The following is a 21,620-nucleotide window of genomic DNA, read 5'->3' on the forward strand; positions in this document are numbered from 1 at the left end:
TTTAGTTGTAAATTTATCATGAGAGAAAGAAGGATAAATAAAATTTAACCCTTTAAATCCTTTTTTTCTTTTCCCACATTTCCTATTGGGAGAAAGACATATGTAACCAAAAGCATATAGTTTAAGACTTATATAGCCACCACTTTTAAACCATGACTTTGGGGGTCAAAATGCTAGTAAAAGACTATGCTACCCTTACTAAATAGTGAATAAAAATAAAACAAAATTGAAATAGAACATTTGTTTGACTTTAAGATTGAAAATTAAAAAAAAAAAAAACAGAAAATTCCGCAGCATAATTATATCTGATCGTTCGGTTAATAAAATCTGTGAATTTACGGCAACATATTAGGAAATTATACTTAAAATAAATAAAATCGAAACACTAATTTTCTCATTTATTATTATTCTAAATTGGGGAAGGGGTTTGGGATCATATCATCATCTCTTACTTTTTGCTAAAACTTCATTTAACTTTTACTTGAATTTGGTTTTACACGAATTTTATAAATCGGTACTAAAATAACAAGTTTTTATTTTCAACAAAATAAACACATTAAAAAATTAACAATTAAAAAATTCTAAATTCGATGATTTCTGTCAACGATACCCTAGTTTTCTCAAACAAATTTCATGTTAAAAAGAAGCATGCCCGATTCACTTATTAGTAAGCGGAATTTTTTTGAACATATTCTTTTTGTTATACATTGATAAGGAAAACGATTATATTAACAGTTTTGTTAAATTAGTATCTGCACACACAATGTGGAATGCACGAGAAATATTTTTATATTTCTATATTTATATATAATTATAATACTAATTTAATTATCATATTTATAATATAATAAAAAAATAATTCTAACTGAATATATTTAAATTGAATATTAAAAAATAAAAAAATAAAGAAAAATTCATGTTAATAAAAATTGATATTATAAAAGGAAAAAAAAAGTTAAAAATAAAAAATAAATTGAAAAATATATTTATTCAAAAAAAGATGAGAGATAATTTTTTTTAAAATTTTAATATTTAAATAAATATAAATTTTACATTTTAAATCAAATATTTGCATAAAATAAGCTTTAATTTGATATGCATATTAACTATTTTATAATTAGTCGAATTTCAAAAGATTTAGAAATAAATAAAATAAAAAAGATAAAAAATAAAAAGAAAAAGTATAATTTATAAATAAACCTTAAATTTTATTGTAATTACAAAATTACTATTCAATTTTAAAATCAATTTGAAATATTGGCCTTTTAATATAGTATAAATATGTTGAAAGCTTGACTAATTTTGGTGAAAGCTTGACTAATTTTGATTCAGGAATATTCAATTAAAATTAATTTTTTATAATAATTGAATTAGTATTAATTTTATATAAATATAAAAATTAAAAATATTTTTCCGTGAAATTCACGGGATGCAAATGCTAGTTATATGTAAATTAAGTAAAATTCAGTAACACGTTAGACATTACACACTCAAACGGGACATCTTTTAGTAATTGATATGCGTATAAGTGAAATTAATTATTCAAAATAAATGTTTAAACATTAGAGTCGATTTAAATGAGTTAATAGTGTTCATATCCATTACTCACTCAAACATATTGGGGATATATTACATGTAAGTTAAGTGTACTAAGAGCATACGTTAGTGTACATATAATAGCATCGTAGTAATTGAGACGTGTTTGATTAAAAACAAGTATTCGATTTGATGTGTTAACCCTTGAATTTAACATAGGAGATTAAAAATCCAAATTTCCGATGCCCGAAGTCCTTCAAATCGGGAAAATAGTAAGAGTTCTACGGTGCACAATGACAGTGCACAACTACGTACACAGTGAATCGGGGAATACACAGTCAACCACAAACGGGGCATGTTTTAGTAATTCATATGCAATTAAGTGAAATTAAGTATGCAATTTCAATTAATAGACATTATATTCAATAAAAATGAGTCAATAGTGTCCAATTCCATTACCCCCTCAAACACATTGGACATATATCGCATGAGAGTTAAGTATACTAAGAGTACGTGTTAGAGTGCATACAATAGCATCGTAGTAATTGAGACGTGTTTGATTAAAAACAAGTATTCGATTTGATGTGTTAACCCTTGAATTTAACATAGGAGATTAAAAATCCAAATTTTCGATGCCCGAAGTCCTTCAAATCGGAAAAGTAGTAAGAGTTCTACGGTGCACAATGACAGTGCACAACCACGTACACAGTGAATCGGGGAATACACAGTCAACCACAAACGGGGCATGTTTTAGTAATTCATATGCAATTAAGTGAAATTAAGTATGCAATTTCAATTAATAGACATTATATTAAATAAAAATGAGTCAATAGTGTTCAATTCCATTACCCCCTCAAACACATTGGACATATATCGCATGAGAGTTAAGTATACTAAGAGTACGTGTTATAGTACATATGATAGCATCGTAGTAATTGAGACGTGTTTGATTAAAAACAAGTATTCGATTTGATGTGTTAACCCTTGAATTTAACATAGGAGATTAAAAATCCAAATTTTCGATGCCCCATGTCCTTCAAATCGGGAAAATAGCAAGAGTTCTACGGTACACGATGACAGTGCACAACTACGTACACAGTTTAACAACTACGTACACAGTCGGCCACAAACGGGGCATGTTTTAGTAATTCCTATGCAATTAAGTGAAATTAAGTATGCAATTTCAATTAATAGGCATTATATTCAATAAAAATGAGTCAATAGTGTTCAATTCCATTACCCCCTCAAACATATTGGACATATATCGCATGAGAGTTAAGTATACTAAGAGTACGTGTTAGAGTACATATGATAGCATCGTAGTAATTGATACGTGTTTGATAAAAAATAAGTATTCCATTTGATGTGTTAACCCTTGAATTTGACATAGGAGATTAAAAATCCAAATTTCTGATGCCCCATGTCCTTCAAATCGGGAAAATAGCAAGAGTTCTACGGTGCACGATGACAGTGCACAACTACGTACACAGTTTAACAACTACGTACACAGTCGGCCACAAACGAGGCATGTTTTAGTAATTCATATGCAATTAAGTGAAATTAAGTATGCAATTTCAATTAATAGGCATTATATTCAATAAAAATGAGTCAATAGTGTTCAATTCCATTATCCCCTCAAACATATTGGACATATATCGCATGAGAGTTAAGTATACTAAGAGTACGTGTTAGAGTACATATGATAGCATCGTAGTAATTGATACGTGTTTGATAAAAAACAAGTTTCTAATAATAAATAACAAATTCAAATAATTAATAACAATGCACAATATTTTTTTTATTGTGGATGCAACTGTGTTTCTAACTGTGTAGTTAAGAACAGTTGAGCTCCCAACTGTGTAGCTAAGAACACATTCATAACTCCCAAACTGTGTCCTCAAAATCAACCATTTATTTTATATTTTTCACACTCAATGTGGTCTTAGACGTGAATAAACTAAATTTTTTCATTACAAAACAACAAATCATGAATTTGATATCAATATATTTTAAACTGTGTCATTTACAAATACAACTGTGTTCTGCAAAATTACTGTTCACCGCTCACTAAAATCGAAAAATAAGACATACAATTGATACATTTGCCATGAATTGAACATACATACCTAAATACAATCAGAATGCCCAAAGAATTTCGTCCGACCCAAGTGTTTTCAAATAACAAAATCGCTATTTTTTTGGGGAAAATTTTCGTAGGTTTCCACCAAAAAAGAAAAGAATGAGGAAGAAGAACACAAATCCATTTTTCATCCATTTCTTCACCAACCTACCTTACATTAGCATTTATTATCACATTAATTTAGCTGTACAAACCATCTTAACCTACGAAAATCAAAGATACGATGAAGAATAAGATCGGCAGTTTCATTAATGGAAGTCATGGAAAGAGTAATGGAAACCATGGAAAGAGAGAGAGAGAAGATGAAGAGGGGTGGGTGAGGAGTAACTTTTGCTGAGTTGGCAGTTGGAGGTGGGTGAGGAGTAAATTCAATTTTTCTTTATTTTTATTTAGCAATTAGTAAGGGTGAGATTGTCTTTTCATTCCATTTTGACCCCCAAAGTCATTCTTTAAAAGTGGTGGCTACCAAAGTCATAAACTATATGCTTTTGGCTACAAGTGTCTATTGTCACTTTCCTATTTGACTCATACTCACTCCCCATTTACACTACAAAGGAGGGATAATATTATCACACCATTTTTGGAGGGATAATATTATCCCTCCTTTGTAGTGTAAATGAGGAATGAGTAAAGGTCAAGTAGAAAATGTGGGAAAAGAAAAAAAGGATTTAAAGGGTGAAATTTTATTTATCCCTCCTTTTCTCATGATATATTTACAACCAAACAGAACACACCATATGAAAATTCATGGAATGAAAACTCGTGTAAAAGTTTTTTTGTTTTTTTTTCTTTCTCAAAACTATCAATTTGGTCGATTTTTTCAGTCCTATTCGATCTACATACACCCTGAGGCACTAGAAAAGATTTTGGAACTTCCAGAAGAGTTTGAGGAATCTCTCATTCTACATGCAATCTCGAAGATTAAGCCAAACCAAATCTTATTAGATCTCATGTTTGCAGCGTATCGTATTGGTAAGGGTTTATAACTGTACATTAGAACTCAGTAATATCTAATTAAAAATCAGTTCAAAGAAAACATCTAATAAAAGATGATGAACATGAATGTAAATGAAGATCCAAAAGTGAGCAGTAGTTGACTAGTAGTTGGATGTAAGACTGTAATTGAAGTGGTCTCCTGTACACCCGGTGTTGGAAATTGGTTGTGAGTAACCAATATTTGATAATTTTTCGAGTACCGAAAATATTTAATTTAACATAATTAAATGGCACAGGATCGATCTACGTACGTTCCGAGTAGATGATCGTAGTATATTTATTTATTCAAAATCGATTTCCGGTGAGTGGAAAATAATTATTTAAAGTTGGGTACTTGTAATATGGAGTTGTTGGAAAGTGATAAGCACTAAAGAGATGTTAATGCCTAACCCACATTGTTTTGTGGATGATAACTAAGACATTATATAAGTTATTACATCAGTGCATGTAATAAAATTGTGTGCACAAGTGATGGGTTGCAAAGCCCACACGTGCGCGCCGCCGCCGCCTACCCGGCCTCGGTCGGACTTGGATCTTGGCAATTGGTTTTTGGGCTGATCTTTGGGCCTACCCTTAGCTCCCAATGAACCAACGATTTCTCGGTCCAAAGAACGAGGCCTAATCGTTTGGGCCTACACGTGCGCAAGGGGCTCAACCCGACGGGAGGACTCGTTGGTCTCTCAACTAGAAGCTTCCACACCTCCGAAACTCCCGTCATTATTGGACGGGAGGGAGTTACAACGTAACTGCCGTCATTATTAGACGGGATCCTCCATAAATGGACTGTGCCTATAAATAGGACAGCCACTCCATGCATCAAAACACTTTTTGAAATCTGCATTCTAGCATCCACATACTCTCTGCACTCATATAGTTCAGGAGCTTTGTTCTCGCCTCGTTTCAGTTCGCCGGAGCTCGTTGGTCTGTGGTGCTGCTACCCACGAGACGAAGCCATTTCATCTTTGGAGACGACACGCCAAATCGTGAGCACTACCGGGGTGTATCTCGTCTTGCGGATAGAGGATCATCCTCGACTCGGCTACATCTTTTCACGGGTTTTTTCATTCTTGTAACTTCAATATAGTTTAGTTCATTGTAATTCTAATCTTCTACTTTTCTTTTACATTGTAATACGCCCGCAAACTTGTAATCCAACACCTGGGATGTACCCGACCCGGATTCGAACCCAATTGGACTATCCTGACCTATTTTTTTTTAAATGATACTAACACTAACACGAAATGACACTAAAACTAACACGATCTTGTAATGACACTAACACTATTTTATTTTACAAATGATACTATTTCGAAAATAACACTAACACTATTTTGTTTTACAAATGACACTATTTCGAAAATGACACTAATGCTATATTGAAATGACACTAACACTACATGTAAATGACATTAATATTATAGTGAAATGACACTAACACTTGACATTCGGGTAGGATAGTTCAGTTGGGTTAGATCCGAGTCAGAATTTGGGTCAGATATGACCCAAGTGTACCATAACCCGAATGTACATGAGATTTTGTGACTGAAATTCGGGCAGAATGTTGCTAAGTCCATATTCAAATACTATGAGTTTATCTTTTTCTTAAGCCCAACTCTGGCCCATATCCATAAAAAATGGTCATTCACCTTAAATACATGAATTTTGGGTGCATTTTGACTTTTCTCACAAATTTTAAAAATTATTAAAAAATACATAAATTTTGATTCATTTTTTTTCTACGAACTTTGAGAATTGTCAAAAGCACACGAATTTTAGCTCATTTTGTTTTTTCCCACGAAATATATTGTTATAAAAAAATGGTCCAAACAATTCTTTTATAATTAACAATAAATACGTTTCACTTGAGATTAGGCATTAGAAAGTTTCTCAATCGCATGATTATGTGATGAATATTCCATGTAATAAATTAAATCGGGAAATGCTAATTAGATTTATACAATTAGACGATAAGTAATCATACATTTATTATCTCTCGTTATCTTTTTAACTAGCTAGCTTAATTAATTTAATTAATGATAGAGGACAATGAATATTCATGCGTGACATTAATTCCTTTTTTAAATAAAATATATTTCGTAATCAAAATAACGTCGTTTTAATTAAAGTTGTGTCACATGACATCATTTTAGATTCAATGTTAACTTAAATTTTATGATTATCAATCGCCCAATTGTATAATGCTAATTAGCATTTTCCTATCCAATTAATAATATGATATATCCATCACATGAACATATGATTGAGAAACTATCTAATGTCTAATCTTAAATGATTCGGCATTTATTATTAATTATAAAATAATTGAATCATTTTTTATAATAATATATTTTGTGAAAAATATAAAATAAGCTATTATTCGTGTATTTTTTTTTTTACAATTCTTAAAATTCATGAGAAAAAAATTGATGAGAAAGTATAAAATAAATTAAAATTTGTATATTATTGATAATGTTCAAAATTTCGTGAAAGAAGATGAAATGAACTCAAAGTTTGTGTATTGAACCTAGAATAATCGTATAAAAAATAGATACATTGGTCAAATCTGTATTGAAAAATCAAAATATTAATCCGGATAAAAAATTTGAGGAGAAGAGTCGAAATCCAATTTTTTTTGGAAAAACAAAGTTAGATGGAGGGGTATAAATGGAATGGTAGATTAGATGTAGGAAATTGAAGAGTTGGAATAGTGGATAGATACAAAAAGGGGGAGGTGAGGTGGCAGCCCTCATTAATTAATTACTCCATTAATTGCTACAACTTCCACCGCCTTCGCCGCCCGACTCTCTACTCACCAATTAATTCTGCAACTACCAAACCTTAGGTTTAGGCTCTTCCTGTTCCTCACCCCACCAATTACTTTACCATCACAACCTACAACTATTCTTCATTCTTACTCTGCCAATTTAAGGTTTCGTGAATGAGGTCAATTATTGAAACAATGTGGCTATGTACAAATTAGTTAAATACGTAAATTTATTATACTGTTTACATTATAATTATTATTTTAATTTTTTAACTTTTTATACTTTTTGTACTTTTTATTTTTTAAAAATAAAAATTTATAAAAAAAAATAACTACAATATGAACAATATAATACATAGTACTAATTTTTTTTTAAATAAATTATTTTTTTTCTCAATTTAATTAGTGTGTGGCTGCAATAACTGTTTAACATCAGTCTTATTGAAACGCGTATTGTTAAGTTATTGTAAAATTTATTCCAAAAACAATGTCGGTATGCATAGAGTTTGATTCAGAGTAATCAGTGAGATGCGGATCCCAGTGTAGCTCTATTTGGCAAAGAATAATAATGATACCCACTTTATGAATATAGCGAAAAAATATTTGGTTAGTTTAGTGGTAATTAATAAAGTGGTTTTCTACTTTAAATGAAAAGGTTAAGTTTCCCTCCTTGATTAAAGTTTAATTATTTCACTTGATGAATTTGGTTGTAAATAAATGGGATATTTGCCGTAAAATACACGAACTTTCAACAAATTTTGGTTTTTCTCATGACCTTTAAAATTTGAAAAAAAATACACAACCTTTCGATTTCTTCTAGTTTTTCTCACGAGTATGAAATACTCTAAAATAGAAGCCGATTTTAGGGCTTTTGACTTAAATTTTTTGATACTTAAGCGTGAGGGATAATAAAGATGTCATAATAAAGTCGATGTACAAGCTTAAGTATAAAAAAATCTAAATCAAAAGCCCTAAAATCAGCTTCTATTTGAGAGTATTTCATACTCATGGGAAAAACTAGAAGAAATCAAAAAGTTGTGTATTTTTTTTCAAATTTTAAAGGTCATGGGAAAAATCAGAATTTGTTGAAAGTTCGTGTATTTTACGGCAAATATCCCTAAATAAATACATACGTCTCGATCTGAATATTTTAAAATTTAATTATTTCTTTTCTACCTTCAATTTGGATTGAAGATTGTGTTAGATCTAGACCGTTCTACTATATCATGTATTCCCTTCTGTCCACTAAAAATATGATATTTCTTGTGGATACAAATTTTAATAAAATTGTTCATGATTTCTATATAGTGAATAAAGAGTTCTATCATTGTATAAAATAAGCGGTTGATATTGAATTAAATGTGGACTATAAGTGATTTCTTTTTATAAGTAGAAATATTTGTAAGGATAAAAGATAAAGAAAAACTGTGAAGTTATATCCTAAAAATAAAAGTGTCATACTTTTCATAGACAAAGGAAATAACTTGATATTGTAAATAGTTTTTTTGCATTGCTAGTAACATGATAACATGTGATACTTATTATTATTATTATTATTATTATTATTATTATTATTATTATTATTATTATTATTATTATTATTACATGTTTGTCCTCCACATTAAGGAAAAAACTGCAATGTAATTAAAACTAACATTTATTAAATAAAATTAGTTATTGCTTTTAATAGGATAAGTTGCATAATCCCTAACCAACATGCGAAAAGGCTGCAACAACATGATTTACGATTCAGGGGCTATGGGTGAGCATTTAGACGATCTGGTCTGAAACCGAATCGAATCCAAAAAAATCGAACTTAAATTGGGTTTGAAAAATTAAATCGAATTGCATCATTTAAAGACCAAATTCAAATTAAATCAAATCGTAAATTTTCAGTTCAGTTTGGGCCGGGTAAATTTTCAGTTCAATTCAGTTTGATTTGATGGTTTCTATTAGGGTTTGCTTAGGGGCGATATAATATTTGAGATGGCAGAATGATTAAAATTTTAATTATATCATGCAGTTCCCTTTTTCTCACTGCATGATTACATATATGTAGATATAAATAGTTAGTTTCTTTGTTCTTTTTCTATTTTATTTGTTTAGCTCATGAGAATTCACGATCAATATTTTTGATGCATATCAAGTAAACTCATTTTCTATTCAATAACTTGCAAATTACATAAAAAATTATATCTTACAAATTAAATACGACAAACTTAAGCTTATAAAGACATTAATAAAATAGTTCACCGTTAAAGTTCCTGATTTTCACTTCATCATCACATGACTAAGAGGGAGTAATATGATGGATTCATGTATGCATGCTTGTGATGGATTTATATGCTTGTGACGAGAGAGTAATTAAATTTTCAACTTTTATGATGGATTCTTCCTCCCCAGTCACAAAAAGATAAAATAGGTGTCCGTGTGTTGGCTAAGTGATAAGAAATTAATGTATAAAGTCAAAGATTTTGGGTTCGAAACTCCTGTAGCGCGATTTTTAAATTTATTTATTTAATATTGTTAATTTATCAGAAAAAAAAAAACAAAACAGAAATAGGATTGCTGAGATATTCTTACTTCATTTCTAAAATGCATTCCTATTTTTTTTAACTTTCAAAGTATATTCTTATTTTCATTTTTACTAAATATACCACATAATTCATTCACAATAAGACAACGTTTATTTTAAAGAATTAATTAAGCTTGATATATAGATAAAAAATAGTAAAGTTAATCCCTCATTTGCTTTGATGAATTGATACTTTAAGATATCATAAGGCTTTTGATTATTTCTACTCCCTCCATCTACAAAATATTTATCACATTTTGAATGACACGAATTTTAGTAAAATGTATATAAATGAAATTGTTAGTGGAGTAATATATTAAATGTGATTGGAGTTGTGTGGACCCTACTATCACTATAAATAAAAAGTGGAGTTAGTCTCTTGTACACTCGGGTGTACCGTACACCCGAATTGTACCCGACCCGGATCCTGATCCAGTTGGAATATCCTGACCCATTTTTTCTTGAAATGACACTAAGCTAACACGATCTTGAAATGACACTAACACTATTTTGTTTTAATTTACAAATGACGCTATTTCAAAAATAACACTAACACTATTTTATTTTACAAATGACACTATTTTGAAAATGACACTAACACTACGTGTAAAATGACACTAACACTATATTGAAATAACACTAACACTTGACATTCGGGGTTAAATAGTTCAGTTGGGTCGGATCCGGGTCGGGTACGACCCAGGTGTATCGTACATCCGGGTGTACGTAAGTTTTTGTGTAAAATGTGACAATGGATGGACCAAGTTTTTTCTAAAAAAGAAGACAATGGATGGACCAAATTAAAAAATATATATATATATATATGGAAAAAATTTCGTGGACGAATGAAGTATCATTGAAGCTAGTTTTGTTTGATTCTTATCCCATTAAAATAGTGGGATCAGAGAAATTATATACGTGAGGATGAAAATACTCAATCATGTATTTTAATCATCTTGTAAAATAAATCATATTTAATCAATTTTATAAAATTCATGTATTCTTAAATGAGAATACATTTCGAGAGGATGGATGAAGAATAATGTCTAGTGTCTCATCATGTTTATTACCAATTTCACTACTTAATAAAGTTTTGTTATAAAAAGTAAAAGTAATACTCCAAGTCTGAAGTCTCCATCTGTGCTATGCATTTTTTTTTGCCATTTCGGAACAATACATCACAAATAAAAGTATGCACATCCCATTAAGCCGTGTGAATCCGCAAATCACATATATAAATACGACTTATTATATAGCATCAAATTAAGTAGGGGATTGTTGAATATTTGCGATGGTGTGGGCGGAGTTAGATGACATAAAGCTGTCGACGGTGGTGCCGGCGAGCATCACCGGCGAGGACAAGAACCACCAGTTGAGCGATCTCGACTTGGCCTTCAAGTTACATTACATAACAAGCGTCCACTTCTTCGGCGCAGATGCGGCGGCGGAGCTCACCATCCACGACTTGAAGAAGCCTATGTTTCCCTGCCTGCAGCTCTACTACCCTATCTGCGGCCGACTTAGGCGCCACGACGCCCCCGCCCCCGCCCGCCCCTACGTTAAGTGCAACGACAGCGGCGTTCGGGTTGTGGAGGCCACCTGCGCCAAAACGGTGGCGGAGTGGCTCGCGGCTGTCCACGGCGGAGATCACCATCGCCTGCTGGTTTATGATCAGCCCATCCTCGCTCATGATTTCGGCTTTACGCCGCTTGTGTTTCTGCAGGTACTTACCAAATACAAATCATTGCAACTTTTCATTTTCAATCTGCTACCTTCTTCCTCATTCCATGTTTTTGCTCTATTTTCTATTCTTTCTTATACTTTGATTAGTATTCTAGCGGACTTGAAGGATTAGGTTTGATAGATTGAAACTTTTATTTTTATCATTTAAATTAGTGGATAAAAATACTCAATTATGCAAAGTAAACGTCCCTAAATACAAAATTAAGATTTTTTTAATGGTGAAAATTTAGCATTATACGAAAAATAGTGGGATGTGTTTAGGATATGTCATCCAATTCCGATGGATTCATCATATATATATATACAAAAATTAAGCATGAAAAGGAAGATTATTGATCGCATATTAATTCTTATTTATGTCGGCATGTGTTTTTATTTTTAGGCAATTATCATATATATAATTTAATAACATTCAGACAATGCAAATAATTTAAGTTGAACATTATAATACCCAAACATTTTTCTCTTTTTTATTTTGGTCTGTTTTCAAAACATCTTTTTAAATTTATTTTTGAAAATAATTCCACTAACTGTTGAAAATAATACCTTACAATTTTCATTTTTTATGGGATTCATTCTTCACTCATTAAATACATAATTAATTTTTATTATAATTTGTGCCTACCTCCCTTAAGAAGATATTTGAGGGATGGATGAAGTATCTGATAATACATATATAAGAAATATCATAAATGTTGATTGTGTTTTGGGACCTTTTCCTTGAATTAATTGGATTTTAATACAAGGTTGATGCGGGAAACCTGTCATTATCCGCCAGCGAAACAAAATTAAAGTTCAACTTTTGTTGATACTCGATTTATTTCTCTAACTAAAGTTTCCATTATTGATTTAATTATCTCCCAGCAGTTTCTTGTTAAGCCGATAAATGCGATTTTCTAATAAAAGTATATAGATTTTTTTTTCTTTTTCTTTTTGAAAATGCAGATTTTCAAATAGAAGTATGTAGATTTGTACAAATATAGTTTCTTTCAGATATTAATTAACTACTAGAATAATAATTGCTATCAATTAAATTCATAATAAGAACGCTATTCAAATATTCTAGTAACTTTAGCAATATAAATTTATACAAAATAAATAAATTAAAGTTGATTTTTAGACCAAATTAACAATCTTTATACACTGCGTGATCAGATTCTTGAGAAAATATTTTTTGTCATTAAATTTTGATTGGACTGTTGTCCTGTGTCGCTCATCTTTTTCTTACATAAAAAGGAAAAGACATGAAATTTCAATGCCACATTTAAATTCACGTGGGCTCCTGTGAAATCGGACACTTTAATATTTTAAAGTGTCATTTGTATGTTGAAGTAGTGTAATTGAAAAGTCGATTTCCCAATGAAACCGGTTTTAAAGGAGCTTTGTGATTTAAATTTAAATCTGATAACTATATTTGCATACCATATATAGTGAAGCCAAAAAAAAAGTAGGATACTGTATTTTACCGAATCACAAAATCATTAAATAAGTGATACTTTTTGTGCATATTTTACCTTAACTTTCTTCCACACTATACTATACTAGTTGGGTGCATTTACATGTAAAAGGAGCTACTCTAATAAATGGTTTTGATAGCGTATAATTCACGTTTTTTAATTTATAGTCAACTTCTCCATTTTTGTATAATTTTTTAAAATGATTGGGAATTTCTCTAAATCACATACTCCATCCGTCTCAACTAACTTGATTAATATTAATTTTTAGGTCATTCCAACTAAATTGATCAATTTCCTTATATGAAATAAATATAAGCACATAAATATCTAATCATTTATTCACTTTATTATCAAACACACTTATAACACTAGTTTCTAAATCTCGTGTCGAAAAGAAATTTATCAATTTAGCTGGGACGGAGGAAGTACTATATAATAAGCGAGAAAATAAAGAATAGCAAACACTGCTGAATTAAATACACTATATGTTTGTTTTGAATTTTTACCTTTCAAAAAGTAGAATATATAAGTGTAGATAAAATAATAATTATGCATGTACAAACTTGGTATTGTAAATGTACATTTTAATTAAACATCTTTTTAGTACTAGTGTATAAGACTTTTGTCCAGTGTCGCTCATCTAATAGTTAAGATTTTTCGCATTTTTTTTTTCAAGTTTTAAAACAAGTTTTTAATGGCAAAAAGGATTTAAACGTATTTTTAACATTTAATGTTAAATATTAAAAATGCATACAGTTAAATAGAAAAATGTATATTCTTGAACTGATCTCTCCCTAGACCCTAAACCCTACTAATCAAAAGGTTAGTTGTGTGGTATATAACGAGAGAGGGAATTGAGTAATCGTGGATTGAGCATAATGAAGCTCTTGTACATGACATATCGAGTTTGTGCAGTTAACGAAGTTCCAATGTGGAGGACTGTGTGTGGGGTTAAGATGGGCTCACATTCTTGGAGATGCATTCTCAGCTTCAGAATTCCTCAACATGTGGGGGAAGTTTATGGCCAATGAGACCACGCCACGTCAGCTTCTCACAGCCCCCGCCAACCCCCCACACCCGAGCCCGCCCTCGTCTCTCTCGGCCGTGAAGCTACTGGACCCCATCGGAGACGATTGGTTAGCTCCCAACAGCTCCAAAATGCAGACTCACAGTTTCCACATCACACAGACACAGCTGAGCGACTTGCTGGCCAAGTATAAGGCGGAGCCCTTCCAAATCATCTCAGCCATTCTATGGAAATCCATGGCTAAAATAAGGGGGACTAATATCATAACCGTGTGTAGAAACACAAAAAATCATGATAAAAATGATCATGAGATGCCAAGCAACGCACGCCATTTGATTGGCGTGGTCGAAGCTGAAACAAGTAGCGTAATCGCAGAGGCTGATATACTCGAAATCTCTAAGCTGATTGCTGACAAGTTCTTCGATCAAACCGGCATGATCCAAAAACAAATGGAGGAGGGAAAGGGGCTTCTCGATTTTGTGGTGTATGGAGCAAATCTAACCTTCTTAGACTTGGAAGGAGTTGATCTGTATGGACTCCAGCTTAAGGGGAGACGGCCGCTTCTAGGCAGCATAAGCATCCGAGGGGTGGGAGACGAAGGGGCGGTGGTGGTGGCCGCGGATGCAAGTGGAGGTGGACGGCTTGTGAATGTGATTCTGCCGGAAGATCACATCCATCACTTGAAGAATGACCTGAGGCTGGATTGGGACATTGTCTAAAACTTTTACATAGAAAGGCATGTCTATTATATTGTGTGCGATTCCTCCATGTTTGTGTTAGTCTATGTTTGCAAAATAATGTTTTTCATCTTACAACTTTGAATACAAAGTTCTACAAATAATTTTCATAGTACAAGAAGCAGAGGGCTCGTTACTAAGTATCAAAACCTTTAACTATAACTTAGAAAGCAAAATCTTGCACAGATTATTATCAAGGCATCGGCCAGTACCTAAAGGAGTAAATGTGCAAAAAAAATCCCAGGTAAACGTGGCGACATATATGATGGAGTTTGATGAGTGCCAGTGATTTATGCACAGCCTTAAACAATAGATGATCACTTAGCCACCATCAACCTATACAAAGATCACAACACAATATGGAGACAACTACTGTCAATGTCGCGATGTGTCCGAGTTCTGCTTGAGAGGCCAGGAAAAGTTGTATAAGATGAGCCCCAACATAAGAACCACGCTGCCCAAGACGAAAAAGGGGCTCAAGTTTACACCTCCTGGGAGGTATGGTAGTGGAAGGGAAAGAATGTAGATTGAGATTGGCACTACAAAACCAAGTAGATGTGGTTAGCATAGCTCGATTTTCAAGCAGTCAAACTCATAGTAAGCTAACAGGTAAGTGATGAGGGTACCTGATGACATCACAGCAAGGGAGGATACAACAGCGGATGAATATTTCAAAAGATTGAGCACAGATATGTTGAAAGCAATATTGGTTATTATGTAGAGGAGAGGTAGTAGTGGGGCCCCATCACAATCTGACAAAATGAGAGGTTAAAAGACTACTTCATATAATGTTCTTATTGCTCCTAGATTATAAAATGACAATAATCTGATATGGAAGCATGTTTTAACTCATTGAACCTACTAAATAAAAATATCCATTCACCCAGTTCCACTTATAAATGAGGTACTTAACGGGGACACTAAAAACACCTCCCTATCCAAGGCGTCTTCAAAATAATTTGCACCCACCACTAGATGAACCTTAAAAATATTAAACAAATAAATTAAATTACGGCCTGTACTCGGGGAACACACTAATGAACATGGATGAGGGTCCAGCATCATGGAGTCCTTGAATTCCCATGGTAAAAAAGAATATAAATACTCAAGCACAGAGCTTCATTAGGCCGCAGCTGAAGTTGCAGGTCACTACTGGGTTTCTTCAGACAAAACTTCTCCTTTTTCCTTACTGCTGAACAAGATTAATTCCTCTGGACTTTACTAGAAACGGAGTTCAAACTCTTATCATGCCTAGTTTGTATTTGATGAATATCATTACTTGTAAGCTAGCTAACATGGCTGCTCTTTTAACTTTATATGATCATCTAGATATTACTTGCATTAATTGGAAACTATTAGGGTGAAGACTTACTTAACTACACCAGACAAAATATGATGTTCCTCCATGAGAGGACCATCTCTTAATCTATAAGTAACTAAAAATGAACTTGCACCATGGTTTTGCACTTGGGGGTGAAGTGGTAACCCAAGAACTACTCTTTGAACTTTTCTTCAATGAAATGGCTAAAACTGAGATCAAAGGCAAGTGAATACCTGTTGTATTGGCTCCAATATTAAGGAAGCAAGCAGCACCACTTCTCAAGTATGAAGGCAGTTCAGGTAATGGTATGCCCTTCAAATTTGATAAAACTGGCAGAAAGAGGAGTACAAAAAGCGCCTACAAGTGAAAAGAAAGAATGAGATAGAAAAAATAACAGGTTCAATTCAAATTAGCTAAAGTTAATGACTCGATGAGTTTCATTCATGTGAGTAGAGGGTAAACCCAATACAGTTCTCATAATAAGGGAGTCCAAGGAGGTTTAGTGGTCTGCAGGGCCGCACTCTTAATAGCCTTCCCATCAGCCATGGGCATGGCTCTCATACTATTTCCTTACCTTTTCTTACTCACGTCGCTTCATGAACCATTCAAAGTGGGAAAAACAAAATAAAGATCATTAAAGCCCACTACTACTACTGATGAGGCTGCATTTGTGACTTCCTAAGACAGTCATACTTTCTATATTTGTACCCTTGTCAATTTGATAATTATATCACTTGGAGGCATATTGACATCCAGATAAAGCTAAAATATCTCTACCAATAAAATGGTCTTTATTGTTTAATTCCTTGTGGAATAAATGGTCGCCAGACAGTCAAAACTGATCACTGGGAACGAAAAGCCCAAGAGACATCCTTTGTGTGGATTAGAACACATTGCGCAGATTGCAATTCCCTGGAATGGTTATAGAATGAAGACAGGTCCAAAATCCATGACAATTCAAGATTCAAAACAAATGATTCAAGAACAGAAAATAAAACTAATAGAAAGATGCACAAAAGGTTAGAAGAAAAAATAACAATACATAGAAATTTTATTAACACTCAGGACAAATCCGCATGGTAAAGTTGTTGGGAGGTTCATTACTTTTTACTAGTCCACATGTTCCTTGAACCGAGCCCTAGTTTAGTTCTTGAGAAACTTGCACAAGAGCAGTATCTCAGCATCCTGGCTATCCAGGGGACTATTCCATATAGTTGACAGGAGGGTGCAGAAACCTTGATATTAAAAAACATACATGGATCGATACCTGCTTACTGCTTGGAGAAAGTAGAAATGGAAGACTATAAAAATCACAATGACACAACGCGTCATAAGCAAAAAATTCCAATGGTAATTTATGTTTGACCCAATTTTACAGCTTCAGCTTGAAGCAATCTCTGAAACAAGTTCCATCATAATAGACACATATAAACACAATGTATAATTTATGTCAAATATACCCAAAAATGCAAATGTACAAAGACTTAAATTTAATAGTCAATGATATCCTTTTGAGATATTCACCTGAAATCCAGATCCATAGGAATTGACCACAAATATGTCTAGTAGCTTTCCCTGTATCAAGTAGCCAACAAGTAGAGTTTTATATTTTATACACTCTAAATATGAAGTAGAGCGTAGTAAAACCTCAACAGCAATACTTGAGGGAATTCATTTTTGGCACCTTGAGACGGGTCGCAGCATCAATGAAAACAGATTCCTGTATACATCCAAGAATTTGAGAAAATAAAATTGCATTTCAGGTGGTATTTTAGCTACTAGATGGTTTAGGCATTACCTTGAGAATGGAAGCAACTGCTTGAAATGCAGTTGAAGTTATCATCATTGCTGGCCATATCATTCCAACTCCAGAGAGCATTTGATCTTGTTCTGATCCGCTGCAATCCAGAAACAAAACTATTACCAGAAAATCAGATGTCTACAAAAATCCACGTGACTATCATTCTTGACTTGTTCTTTCTAGTGCATTCTCTTAATGCCAGACCTTTATCTAGTCACCCAAGGACCAACAACCCACTCTTGCAGATGAAAGAGGACCAATTATAATACAATGACTTTACATGGACAGTGGTGTATTCACAGACTTTCTGAGATTATACAGATTAGTTTTGTAGATCAAACACATAGGCATCAGCGACAGAGCAACACTGAACAAGGAGAAAAAAATTAGCTCGATTCCTTGCGCATCATAGTTCTCTGTTTTGATAAGACTGGAAACTGTTCTGAAATTTACTAGCTGAACTAAAGTGAGATTTTCTTAAGAGTGCCAATTCAGTCATGCTCGAGTCATTCAACAAGCAGTAGACCTGTCTCAGACATGATTCTAAAACGCACACCATAGTAAAAAAAATACAATGATTCACTTGACTCAACTTGACATCTTTATAATTGTAATAAAAAAGAAAGTACACCCTTTTCTTCCACATTTTGACCAATTCAAGGTGAAAAATGGGGTTATACACACTTGGATAAAGTTAAGACAAAAAATTGTGTTTCAAGATTTCAAAAGAGGAAAAATAAATCACTAATGGAAGGAACAGAAGTTCCCAGAAGAGATATCCCACAACGCAGTATGGATATTACCACATTCATTTTGATATTTACATAGCAATGACTCATTCGAAGAGGAGTAAACCTCGTAACTGACAGCACAACACCAGCAGCAACAAGAAAGCATCCAGCGAGTCGGTTCCAAGAGTATCTCCTCCCCAAGATGAGCACAGAGAAGGCTAGTTGCCATACCAAAAATGCCTGAAATAGTAGGTCCCCCGAAAAAATGAACCTTGAGAACAAAATGAATCTTAGCCTTTGGTCAGTTGTACTGGATATAACTAGGTTAATATAGCTTTCTCTCTCAATAAAAACAAATTAAAAATAAAAAGTAAAAGTTCCCTAGGTTAGTCCATCTAACACATGAAAGATGAATCAAGATGCTCCAAGCCAAAATAACTAGGGAATGTACGAACAAATGGACTGCTCAGTCTGATGATTCGCCTTCTAAAATTCAACAAAAGATGTGTCCCCATCAGGTAATACAATCCAAACAAAGTGAATAGCCACTTAAGCTTAGAGTTGGATGAAAAGATATGTTATCAAAATTCCAGTGAATATTCCAAGCAAACTTACCATGCAAAACTGCATGCATAAATTTTGGGGACGAGACCAACTCAGAGACTTATGCTCAATTTTAAAATTAGTTATAGTGAATATTCAGAACTTGACATTTCAAAAATAAAAAAATATATATATTCAGAACTTGAATCTCAAAGAAAATAGAAATGGATAAAGGAAAGCTGCGAATGAATTAATAGTCCATCTGTTCCAATTCTTGTGCCTTATCCATAATGGGAAATAACCACTTCAATCCAAATAGAAGTGACATAAACATTACCTGATTTAATATAGGTATGGCTGGTCCAGGAAGCTGGGCTGTAAAAGATACTCACCGCTCAATTAAAATGCCTCTAAAAGAATAAAAATAATCAATTTGACTGTGCATTCACAAGTTGGAATTCTTTCTGTTCTTCGTTTCACTCAGCAGCATGCCCTTACTCGCAAGTCGCAACAATTGTGAATTAAGAAGTAACTCACATGTTTACCACAAAGCCAAGAAAATATCAAACAATGGCAGAACACATACATGTAATATGGTTGTTGGGAATTATTGAAAAGGTAAGTTTTTCCTGAGACATCTATCAGTCATGATAGATTATGATTCAGTCATGAGAGCCAAAAACAAAGTTGCTTGTACCTCCAGAATACATTCCAGCAACAACTCCAAGAGCTTCCAGAAAACCAATTATTATAAAAGGTGTTTTTGGAAATGCTAACATCTCATCCGTTACAGTTCCAGCTATGTATCTCGTGAAAAGTATAGAGAAATATATAGCCACATACCTGGCCATCAAAAACAACCATCAAGCTTAAGTTACCCTGAAAAGACATCATAATCCCAATATTTAAGAGAAATTAAGCTACATTATCATGTTGTGCATTTTATATATAACATAGCAGTTATCCCCCATGATACTCTTTCGCTTTAACTGATTAGCACATCAATGAAATTTAGGAGCTCTAGAAACTACACTTTCTTCAATAATATCACCATTAGTTTTCCGGTAAGAGTCATGAACCCTACAATTTTAACAATCTCAGCAGCTATAAGGACAATCCAATTAATTATGATATTCAATAATAAATGGATAAACTTGATACTCAAAGCATAAAAAAACCATACCCAAAAGTAGTGAGCTGAGCCAAAAAGAAGGGGAACTCCTTCATGGGGACAAGGGCGAGCTTGTATAGCACACGATTGGCAATGGCCAGTGCTACAGTAACGGCGGAGCACGCCACCACCAAAAGCTTCCGATTCTTCGTATCGGAATTCGGCGGCGGCGGCGGCGGCGGAGGAGGAGGAGGCGTCGCATTGGCGGAGACCAGAGGCAAACGCCGCCTCAAAATGGTGTCGTTGTAGTTAATCTTCAAGTGGTGAGCAGAGGAAGGGTGGGAGAAAACGGAGAGTCGTCGGGGAGAGGCATTGCGGTTGAAGGCGGATTGAAGATGGAAGGAGAGAGTGGGGGTGGATCGGAGGGGTACGCAGTGAGCTGAAGGAGCAGATGCTGGTCGGAGAAGCTCCATTCGCGAAGAAGAAATACGAAAATGGCGGCATTAACAGCCACGTGCAACTACTTTTATTGTTGGGACTTTAGATTTATTTTGACTTCTTATTTCTCACGTCCTCTTATATACAACAAGGCGTGTAATAGTATCAGCACGTGTTTTGCAACCACTGTTTTTCTTTAATTCTTTACTTTCTTCATTATGTCATTATTTATTAAAAAATTCTCAGGTATATGGAGTTTTTTGTTGACGAAAATTGGTATTCAATATTTTTATTACAATTTTAATAGTTCGAACATTCGATTGATGTTATCGGTATTTCTGGATAGTTTCAGAACGAAAAGTATAATTTATGATTTAAATTACTTCCTCCGTCCCGGCTATATTGAGACTTTTTTGCACGAATTATGTGTATGTAAAAAAATAAAAATGTAAATAAAGGATAAATTTTTTGCCAAATAAAGAATTGTCTCAAGATAGGTGAGACATAAAAAAAGCCTCAAAATAGGTTGAAAAGAATAAATAATATTTATTTTAGAATAACCAGCCGTGTAAATATTATAAAATATATACAAATTTATTAATTATTATTTCTCAAATAAAAGGATGGTTTTTATTTGATATTTTCTTATATGTACACACATGTACTACTGATAAAAGTATTATTTTTATAATTGGAGATT

At 33.1% G+C, this 21,620-nt stretch overlaps 2 protein-coding genes across 2 annotated transcripts; one reads left to right on the forward strand and one right to left on the reverse strand.

The window, feature by feature from the left end:
• Nucleotides 1-10,997: 10,997 nt before the first annotated feature.
• Nucleotides 10,998-15,093, forward strand: LOC130992624 (protein ECERIFERUM 2-like). The gene is made up of 2 exons (XM_057917338.1): nucleotides 10,998-11,734; nucleotides 14,127-15,093. Exons 1-2 carry the CDS (start codon nucleotides 11,303-11,305, stop codon nucleotides 14,955-14,957), a joined length of 1,263 nt encoding a protein of 420 aa, XP_057773321.1. The 5' UTR covers nucleotides 10,998-11,302; the 3' UTR covers nucleotides 14,958-15,093.
• On the reverse strand, nucleotides 15,025-21,334 carry LOC130992616 (protein CLT2, chloroplastic-like). Its single transcript, XM_057917323.1, has 10 exons — nucleotides 20,555-21,334; nucleotides 20,069-20,214; nucleotides 19,709-19,746; nucleotides 18,953-19,068; nucleotides 18,095-18,194; nucleotides 17,981-18,016; nucleotides 17,821-17,871; nucleotides 16,530-16,653; nucleotides 15,602-15,727; nucleotides 15,025-15,514 (listed from the first exon to the last, which is right to left on the reverse strand). The coding sequence occupies exons 1-10, from the start codon at nucleotides 20,953-20,955 to the stop codon at nucleotides 15,351-15,353; spliced, it is 1,302 nt and encodes a 433-aa protein (XP_057773306.1). The 5' UTR covers nucleotides 20,956-21,334; the 3' UTR covers nucleotides 15,025-15,350.
• Between the last annotated feature and the right edge of the window lie 286 nt (nucleotides 21,335-21,620).

This window comes from Salvia miltiorrhiza, chromosome 7, assembly GCF_028751815.1.
Source record: "Salvia miltiorrhiza cultivar Shanhuang (shh) chromosome 7, IMPLAD_Smil_shh, whole genome shotgun sequence".
NCBI lineage: Eukaryota > Viridiplantae > Streptophyta > Magnoliopsida > Lamiales > Lamiaceae > Salvia > Salvia miltiorrhiza.

Excerpts from the sequence above, each read along its gene's own strand:
- LOC130992624 (XM_057917338.1), top strand. The coding sequence starts at position 11,303 with ATGGTGTGGGCGGAGTTAGATGACATAAAGCTGTCGACGGTGGTGCCG. Across the intron at positions 11,735-14,126 it reads CGCCGCTTGTGTTTCTGCAG|TTAACGAAGTTCCAATGTGG; the intron begins GTACTTACCAAA and ends GAGTTTGTGCAG.
- LOC130992616 (XM_057917323.1), bottom strand. The coding sequence starts at position 20,955 with ATGGAGCTTCTCCGACCAGCATCTGCTCCTTCAGCTCACTGCGTACCC. Across the intron at positions 20,215-20,554 it reads GCTCAGCTCACTACTTTTGG|GTATGTGGCTATATATTTCT; the intron begins GTATGGTTTTTT and ends TTTGATGGCCAG. Across the intron at positions 15,728-16,529 it reads TATTGGAGCCAATACAACAG|ATTGTGATGGGGCCCCACTA; the intron begins GTATTCACTTGC and ends TCATTTTGTCAG.